Source organism: Adiantum capillus-veneris, chromosome 25 (genome assembly GCF_014529385.1).
Source record: "Adiantum capillus-veneris isolate H3 chromosome 25, ASM1452938v2, whole genome shotgun sequence".
Lineage (NCBI taxonomy): Eukaryota > Viridiplantae > Streptophyta > Polypodiopsida > Polypodiales > Pteridaceae > Adiantum > Adiantum capillus-veneris.
Window position 1 is genome coordinate 1,382,092 of NC_140955.1, and position 10,178 is coordinate 1,392,269.

The window sequence follows — 10,178 nt, forward strand, 5'->3', positions numbered from 1 at the left end:
CTGTTTCCATGGGGAGTGGCAATAGGTTTGCAATCCTCAAGTCCAGACTTACATAGCAATGTCTCTATGTAACTTTTTTGATACAAGGCAATACCACCATGATGCTGCTTAAACTGTATACCCAAGTAATGATGCAACAGGCCCAAATCTTTCATCTTGAAAGTAGCATTCAAATCAGCCTTAAATTCAGCAATATGTCTCTCATTTGGTCCAGTGATCAGCAAATCATCGACATAAAGAACCACGATGAGAATTACATCACCCTCATGCTTTACATACAATGTGCTTTCTGTTGGACTGTTACGAAAGCCTCGTTTAACCAAATGAGTGTCAGCTTTCTCATACCAAGCACGAGGAGATTGCTTCAACCCATACAAAGCCTTCTTACATCTGCACACTTTGTCCTCTTGTCCTTTTATGACAAAACCGCGAGGCTGTGTTACATAAACTTCCTCAAATATGTCACCATTCAAGAAAGCGGTAACAATGTCTAATTGATGTACATCCCAACCAAAATGAGCTACCAATGCACATAGAAAACGCACAGTAGTCATACGACAAGTGGGAGCAAAAGTCTTCCAAAATCTATGCCTTTTTTATGTGCATAACCCTTTGCAACAAGTCGAGCCTTATGGCGATCGATCTCACCATCCGGCTTGCGTTTCAACTTGTAAACCCACTTCGTACCAATGGCCTTTTTGCCAAGAGGCAAATCACATAAAGTCCATGTGTCATTTTCTATAAGTGCATCATATTCTGATTGCATCGCAGCCATCCAATTTTCTGAATTCTGTGCTTCATCAAAAGACAGAGGCTCCTCAACATCATGTAAGCTAGACATAGCCAAAGCATAACAATCTGATGCATTAGATGCATGGTGAGAGCCTGAACGAGTATGACTAGACAAAGGTGCATCCAATTTACTGTCACGCAAAGTGTGCACCAGTCATTTTGGCATACCTCTAGCCTGCTCATTTTCAGCCCTTTCCTCATCAAGTACATCATGTACATCTACATTAGTAATAGGCTGATCTGTAACATTTTCAGAAACCCCCATAGGCTGTACATTTGCCTCATTGGAAATTACATTCATATTTCCACCACTGAAAAGAGGCAACAAAGGGTCATAAATGTCCTGTGAGCTTACATTACTGTCTCTAGTACATGACAGCAAGGGCTGAACAGAATCTTCCACAAACACTACATCCCGTGAAACCAGAATACGCTTTGTTTGTGGATGATATAACCTATAACCTTTGCTTTCAACACTATAACCAACAAAAATACATTTGACAGCCTTATCATCCAATTTTATGCGCTGTGTTTGTGGAAGCATATGCCAAACAACCAAGAACACGCATGTGCTCAATAGAAGGCTTTCTATCGTGCCATGCTTCATATGGAGTAATAGACTGCAAAGCTTTCGTAGGACACCAGTTAAGTACATAAGTGGAACACATGATGGCCTCAAGCCAAAAATAATGCGGCAATGCTTGACTTTTGACCATACACCGTGCCATTTCCGCCAGTGACCTGTTTTTCCTCTAAGCAACACCATTTTGTTGAGGTGTATAAGGCACTATACATTGGTGTTTTATCCCACGACTAGCCAGAAATGCATTAAATTCATGAGACATATACTCCCCCCGTCGATCGGAACGGAGGGTGGCCGCCCATAGTACATTTTGAGACATTTTTAGCCATAGCCAGAAATTGTTTGAAGCACATAAAAACTTTGGACTTCGCTTTAAGCGGAAATACCCATGCATACCTGGAGTAATCATCAATGAAAGTCATGAAGTAAAGGTAATTGCCCAAGGACGGAGTTTGCATGGGCCCACAAACATCACTATGCACAAGCTGCAATCTACATGTGGCCCGAATTGAACCATCCTTTGGAAACTTAGAAAGCTGCATCTTACCCAAAATATAGCCTTCACAAACATGTTTGACAGGTGCTTCAAGAGGCGGCAAAGAAGCAACCGTATCAGATTTCTACAAACGCAGCAGACTAGCAAAATTCAGATGATCAAAACGTGCATGCCAAAGTTTTGCATCTAAAATAGCCCTTAAATCTTCAATTGCATTTGTAAAATTTTGGCCACACTTGTCATACAAAGTGAGCTTATACAGCCCACGACACAAAAGGACAGATGCAACAATTTCATCACCAAAACTGAGATCATGAACTCTACATCTGTCATCCACAAATTTGACTACAAGTCCAAGTCTAGCAAGTGCGGATACAGACAAGAGATTCTTCTTGATCCCAGGTACATAAAGTGCATCAACAAGTGTGAAGGAACTGCCATTTGCAGCAGTAAGAACAATCTTTCCAACTCCCTGAACCGGATAAGAGGCATTGTTGGCACAAGTGACTGAATTCCCATGAGGGACAGACTCAAGAGAAGTAAACAATTCACGATGTGAGGTAATGTGCTTTGTAGCACCACTATCGAAATACCACACATGTGAATCTGCAGCAACTGACAAGCATGCATCATGGACAGCAGGATTGTAAGTGCACTCTGTGCTAAAAGCCCATTCTGCATCAACATCAGCAACACAGTCTCCTTTCACAGAAGACTCAACAATGGCTGCATTTGCAGTGGAACCAGCATTTGCAGTGGAACCACACTCTTTCTTCTTAGCCTCTTTGGCCTTCAACTTAGGACACGATTTGATCAAGTGATCATTAGCTTTACAATAATGGCAACACATCTTATTTTTTCCCTTATCACTAGAATTTCCAGACGAATTGCTGCCAGCAGAAGTATTAGGAACATAAGTTTTTCCACTTGCAGCAGAACCATAAGAAGTGGCCGCATTGCTGTTACCACCCTTTCTTTGAGAAGCAATAAAAGCTTGTTCAACTACATGCTGCCTAGTTCTGTTTTTCTGGAAAGTGACTCTTGCAACAACAATTTGCATAATGCATCAAACTTGACAACTTCAGGATTTCCTTGGGTCATCAATCTCCAAGTACTAGCAAAAGTCTGGCACGAATCTGGTAAGGCATCAAGAATAGTCTACACAAGGGAACTGTCTGAAATGACTTCACATGCAGAAATAAGTTGCTTATTGATATCCTTGACACTTGCAAGGAAAGTGTCCATATCATCTTCCTCATGCATAATCTTCCATTCCAGCTCTTTACGCAGCAAAGAAATTTTAGCCTCATTGCGGCTTGCATAAAGACCTGCTAGAATATCCCAAGCCTGCTTTGCAGATTTTGCTGAACGAATAAGAGGAAGAATGGTGTGCTTCACAGTCAATGCAATCAATGCATGAGCCTACGCATCCTTTACATCCCAACGAGCTTGTTCTATCGTAGGCAAAACAACTCTAATAGCAGCAATCCTTGCAGCAAGCCTGCAACATCCTCAACATCTCCTACATCCTCAGAACCAGGACGTACATCAATGCCCTGCACAATGTTCCCGACTCCCTTTGACACAAGAACATGTTGCATCATATAAGCCCACATAAGGTAGTTGTCCCCATCCAACCTGTCCTCAACAGCAAACATCTTGAACACATCTGTGTTGTTGTCAACCATGGTAAATGATGCACCTGATGTGAAAACTGTCCGAAAATAGGAGAAATGGAGCGGGAACAACACGTGCTATATAGCACAAACCGTAGAAGAATACGAGGCACCTGTTATGCAGAAAACGGCACTGACAGAAATTCTGCACAAAATGACAAAATAGCCTGTGTAGTACTGCCTGCAGCAAAAACGGAGGCCGAAATGAGCCTGAATCAAAAATTTGAGCAAACTAAGCTCTACGATCTCTCCCAAAATTTTTGATGACCTACGAACGCTTGCCAAAGCTCACCAAAATCGGAGTAAGTGAGCAGGCGTGTGATGGAGCAGCTGGTGATTAAGCCCGGGAGGACGCAACCTGCTCTGATACCAATTGTTGGAATTAGGGTTGCAGAGAAACGCACACAGCTTGGAGAAGACGAAGGAAGCTCAAGGCACACAATAAAAAGTGTGTTACTTAGTATGCAATGGAAAGAGAGATAGCCCTAGAGTGATGGGCGTATATACAATGCTCGAGGGAAAAAACCTCCTAAAGAGGGGAAAAATGCCCCGGCGGTCCTAGTGTGTTCACACACATCACTACCACATGTATATGAAACAAAAAGCAAGCTAGCTTTAGGGTTCACAAAGTCTCTACCATACTAATAGGCGAGGGAGATATATACAAAGAGGCACACAATATTAAAAAAGGAGTGATTGAAAGAAGGGTAGGGTCAAAAGACCAAATGGATGTGCATAAGCTAACCTCACTCAACAAACTTCGAGCAGGGTGCAAAGGCTATTAAATGGCCTGTGACACTAAGCTTGAAAACCTACTCTGCTTGTGGCCGCCAAGATCGAGCATCTGCAACATTTCTAGTATGCAACTCCTTGAATCTTTCTTTAAAACCAAGCACAACATCTACCATAGAACCAACAAATTGAGCATTGACAACACTATTATTGTCACTAGTGATGTGTGCATCAAATTATGGGATGGTTGTGCTATCAATGGATTAGTCACAAGCAGCACAAAATCCTCCTTGGGAACTTTTGTGAACCTTTGTAGATTTACAAAGTGGGCATCGCTTTTCCAATAGAACTGAGTTGATGTTGGTAAAGCGCAACATTCCAACCAACTGCAAGGTCCACTGCATTCAGATTTTAACTATAGACACAATTGAGGAAAGCACACCAATACACAAGAAATGTACCTCACGACTGTAACCTAAACTCTCGGTTTGAGCTTGCAAAACTTCAACCAAGATTTGACGCAAACGAGGACTATGAACAAGGACTAGGACAGTGATGTCAAGCACCGGCAGTGTGTTGGCATGACCATTGAATGGAGCAATGTTTCGAGCCACACACATCACATTCTCCTCTCGTTCCAAATCAGCAATTAGTTGCATGCAATCACCTTCGCGAGAGTTTGCAAAGCTCACCTACAACAGAAGCATTATACAACCGTTCACGACAGTCACTTAAAATCAAGCGACAAAAAGCTAGTCTACTCACCACAGCACGATCATCAGGCAACGACCCATCTGCAACCAGAAGCTCCCCTGTCCATGCCATGCATCGACCTCCACCGTATCTTCTTCACAGCCCGCGAAACGCAACCAACACACCATCCCTACGAATCTCATTAAAACTGCACTGATTCCCCTGCGCAATCGACACAGAGAAATCGCAAGAATTAACGCCTCGTCCACACGTTGCAGGTGAATGAGAATACGAACGCTTTGAAAACGCCATGCAGCGAAAGAGGCATCTGAACATGGATTAAACGACCATGTGGCGCCCATCCCGTAGACTTGAGCAACGGCCAGGATTTGCACCTTTTTTTCGACGCTGCACTAAGGCCTTCTCTTGCAGGCCAAAAAGATCGTTCTTGTAAAAATTGCCACTTCCTTTTTTTTGTGCAAAACTCACAATGGTGAGTGGATTATATTACCACATCCAAAAATTACAGATTCTTGTCATGCTCATCACGAGCCATGGGATTCTAAATATATTGGCTAATGGGAGAGCCATCCCTTGACAATGGATGATCTCACACATTCACAACATTTCTGAGGGTCCTACTTACTCCAATCTTTTGAGTTCTTTTGCTTCCCAATGGCGTTAATTGTTACACTGCTTTCATGGACTATCTCCACAAACTTAGCTACCTTTTATTGAAGGTGAAAAGAAGCCATGTAAGCCGTGGCACTTCTATTGAAGGTGATGAAGAACTTCAAAAATGAACCTGTCCCTTGGAAGGTTGGCGAGCCCCGCTAGAGAGAGTTAGAGAGAGGGGAAGTCGCTCCCTGTCATCTTGTTGGCAGCGCGTTGCTACCTGGTTGGGATGTGTGGGAAATATTTTCTCGCAGAGTGGATCCACGTCAAGTGCCCCATGTCACAATGTGCAGCACAAGTGTTCTGTGCAGAGCGCAGGGGACTCTTGCCTCATGGAAGACGTCAGAAGACTCTGTAGGGAAGGACGCTTGGAGCAAGTGTTGGAAGCCATCCAGCAGCAGAGAATTCCTCTCTCAAAGGATGTCCTCTATTCTCTGCTTTTGGCTTCAATCGCCAGGAAGGATATACAAGCTGCCAGGAACATTGAATCCCTTTTGTCATGTGCCGGATTCTACAATGTCTCTGTTCTGGCCGATCATCTCATTCGCTTGTTTGCTCTTTGCGGAAGCTTGTCCGAGGCAAATTCAGTCTTTGAGAAGGTCCCAAAGCCATCTGTCTATACATGGAACTCCATTATCTCAGCTCATGTCAAGCTCAGGGAGGACGAGAAAGCGCTGGCTTTGTTGGAGGCGATGCAGGTTCAAGGCACAAGGCCAGACGGGGTGACATTTTCTTGCTTAATCAAAGCATGCGGCAGCTTAAGGGCTGTACACATGGGCAAGTTGTTACACTTTCATATCTTAGAAAGTGGTTGTGACGCACATGTCATTACAGAGAGTACTCTTGTTGATTTTTATGCCAAATGTGGCTATTTGCAAGAGGCACGCAAAATTTTTGATGGAATGGAAGAGCGAGATGTTGTGACGTGGGGCACCATCATCGCAGCTTACACACAGCACGGGGATGGTTTTTCCGCGTTAGAATTGTTTCACGAAATGCAACTAGCTAACATCAAGCCAAGTATGGTGGTGTTCTCATCTGTACTCAAATCTTGCGGTAGCATACAAGCTCTACAACAGGGAAGGTTGATACATGAACAGATAAGAAGTAGTGGATTTTTGTTGGATGTTGTCGTGGGCAGTTCCCTTGTAGATATGTATGCAAAGTGCGGAAGCATCAAGGAGGCAAGGAGTGTGTTTGATGAGATGAAGATTCGGGACCTTGTTATGTGGGGAACAATGATTTGTGCTTATGTTGCGAATGATGATTTGCATATTGCATTTCACCTTTTCGACTGCATGCAATTGAATGGTATCAGTCCAAACAATGTTGTATTTGAGAGTCTTTTGAGAGCATGCAGCACCATCAAGCATATAGAGCACGTTAAGCGTTTACATTGTTATATGGTGATCCTTGGCCTAAACAATGACCCTCGCACGAACTTTACCTTGGCTGACGTGTATGCGAAAGTCGGCATTGTAGATGAGGCAGAGAAAGTGTTTCTTGAGTTGCCGAGTCCGAATGTGCAGTCTTGGGATGCTTTTATGGCTCGAAATGTGGAACATGGAAACGACGATTTTGTTTTGAAGCTTTTCAATAAAATGCAGGAAATTGGTGTAGTACCTGACAGATCCACCATCTTGCATCTGTTGAAAGCTTGTGAGGGGGCTGTGGGGTGCTTGCAAAAGTGCATGTTGCTTCACCATCACATTTTGAGGCATGAACTTGACGCCGAGTTGGTCATTGCCAGCGCATTACTTGATTTCTATGCGAAATGTGGCTGCATAGAGTCTGCTGAGAAGATTTTTGAGGGAATGCCCAATCCTGATGTGGTGGCATGGGGAGCCCTGATCCAAGGATATGTTCATCGATGCCACAGTTGCTCCGCTTTAGAGGCTTTTGAGAAAATGATGAGGAAGAGCTTCTCTCCCAGTAAAGTCATTTTTTCGTCCGTATCAAAAGCATGTGGTAGTTTGGGTTCTTTGGAATCTGGGAGATGGATCCATGATCAGGTTATTAGGGAAGCGTGTGAGGATGACGTGATTGTTGGAAGCTCTCTTATTGACATGTATGCGAAATGTGGCCACCTTTTGGAAGCTCAGTCTATCTTTCTGAAGCTTCCCTGTCGAGATCCCACAGCCTGGGGCTCTATTATTGCAGGCTGTTCTGCAAATGGTAATATCTTTTCTGTATTCGAGTATTTTGAGCAAATGCAACAGGAGGGTTTTAATCCAGACAAAGTTGTTTTTTCATGCCTTATAAATGCTTGTGGATGTATGGGCGATATATGCCGGGGCCGGATAATATGTGACCAAATCATTCGTTCTGGAGTAGCTGTAGACATAATCTTGGAAAATTCTGTAATAGATATGTACACGAAATGCGGTTCTTTAGATGAGGCTCAGAAACTATTTGATGGGTTCAAAGACAAAGATATAGTCTCATGGGGGGCAATGATCACTGCATATGTTGTGGATGGTCACAACTATACTGCCTTGAAACTCTTCGAGCAGATGCAAAAAGAAGGCGTAAGACCAAACAAAGTCGTGTTTCTAAGTTGTCTTAAAGCATGCGGTGCTGCTGGATATTTGCTTTGGGGAAGACTGATCCATGATCAAGTAGTGAGAACCCAGCTAGACACAGATAGAGCTATAGGAAACACTCTTGTTGATGTCTATGGGAAGCTTGGCAGTTCTTGTGAGGCATACAGAGTGCTAGATGCGTTGCCAAGTCAAGACCCTGTTTCATGGGCATCCATGATATCAGGCCTATCGCTTGATGGCAAATTTTCCTTGGCTAAAGAATGTCTGGAGGTGATGCAAAAGCATGGGTTGAAGCCTGTTGACACCAATTTTATCAGTGTGATTTCTTCTTGCACACATGCTGGCATGCTGAAGGAAGGTATAGATTGTTTCGGAGACATGAGCGAAGACCATGGCATTTCTCCCAATCTTGAGCTGTTTAGTTGTATGGTCAATCTCCTTGGTCGCACAGGGTGTCAAAGAGAGGCAGAAGATTTGATACAAACAATGCCCAATTCACCCGACGATATTGCATGGACATCATTGCTGACAAGTTGCAAGACATTTGGCTATTCCAATTGTTCCTGAGGGCGTTTGGATGTAGCTGCTAAAACTTGAAGATTTTCCGATGTTTATGATTGAATAAAGACATCGCATATGTATAACTTCATGGGAGTCATCGCTATCAATGGGATCGCGGTGTCTAGAGATTCTTCGATATATTTGTATGTATGCCATGTGGTGGACTCAACCTGTAAAGATGGCCACCCGGGTTACTTCTGTAATAGACTTGGACACTCCAAGCCAAAGATCTGGTACAAAACACGTGAGAAGAACTGAAACAACTGAACAAAATTGAGAGAGAGACAATATAGCACGATGGAGTTCCGGGCCAGAAGTACTGGCCCCAAAGACTAGTGTGCCTTCTCTGTATTTCTTTATTATTATGCTTGAACAGATACAATGTCCGAGGGTACTCTCTCTCTCTCTGCAATGCTCCCAAGCAAGTCTCCCGGGCCTTGGTACACTTACAAAGGCCAAGCCCTTGGCCAATTCAAAAGCAATTACATGAAAAGCTCCAGTCCCAAAACCTTTGGTTGTCCATATGCAGTTGCCACATCAGCATCCTGTCGCAAATCACGAGTGTCCGTATAGTCTGCTACCTCAGCATACGCTACGCAATTTTTGGTGTGGCTCTATTTTGAAGGGTTTTGGGTCCCTCGACCATGGTATCATAAGTTGGAACAACTTATCAAGCCAATTTCTTTAAGCTTAGGCCACTCGGTTGGGTTCCATAAGTTGGTCAAACTTCTTCTGTAGAATTGCAATCGCCCTCGATTACATCTGCAATGTAGACATAGGACAAAAACTACTTCAAGGGACACTGACTCTAAGTACCGATATTCTAGACCAGATACATCCAGCACTTGCACAATAAGATGATAGTCACTATCCCGTCACGATCTTAGATGAGAATCATGATCATTGTAACTTATTTAGCAATCATATCTAGATTGTGTTGATTATTTCACGGATGTCTTGATCTACTACATCTTGTTACTATCATATCCACATCACCCCTCGGGTGAACAAGAAAGAAATGATTGTAGTCATTTTGTCTTTCAAACATGCACTCAAACAATACACATATGAGAGAGCCCATGCAACAAATTCATTTTAGGTATTCCCAAATCAAAGTACTTTTTTACATAAAGCCATTGAGCAGATTAGTCTCATTGGCCATCTTTACTACTATGTTTGTAGTCTCAAGGTCTTTCCATAGATTCCTAGCAATTCTTAGTCACAATGCTAACCACAGTGCCACCATCAAGGATTCCCTTCACAGTTAATCCCTTGGTAGTGATTGGTATGGTCGCATTGGATTCATCGCTTTCAAAGTATTGTCCCAACTTGTTAACAGGTATTTCAACAATAGATCTCATTTAGGTTGGGTTGTGGATCTAAGTGTTCCTCCTCCATTGGCACCTTCCTAGCTCCATCCATCTGTG

General features: G+C 43.2%; 1 protein-coding gene across 1 annotated transcript; it reads left to right on the forward strand.

Annotated features, from left to right (window-relative positions):
• Window positions 1-5,703: 5,703 nt before the first annotated feature.
• Window positions 5,704-9,744, forward strand: LOC147424315 (pentatricopeptide repeat-containing protein At5g27110-like). Its single transcript, XM_086499666.1, has one exon. It carries the CDS (start codon window positions 5,980-5,982, stop codon window positions 8,755-8,757), a length of 2,778 nt encoding a protein of 925 aa, XP_086355792.1. The 5' UTR covers window positions 5,704-5,979; the 3' UTR covers window positions 8,758-9,744.
• Window positions 9,745-10,178: the final 434 nt, after the last annotated feature.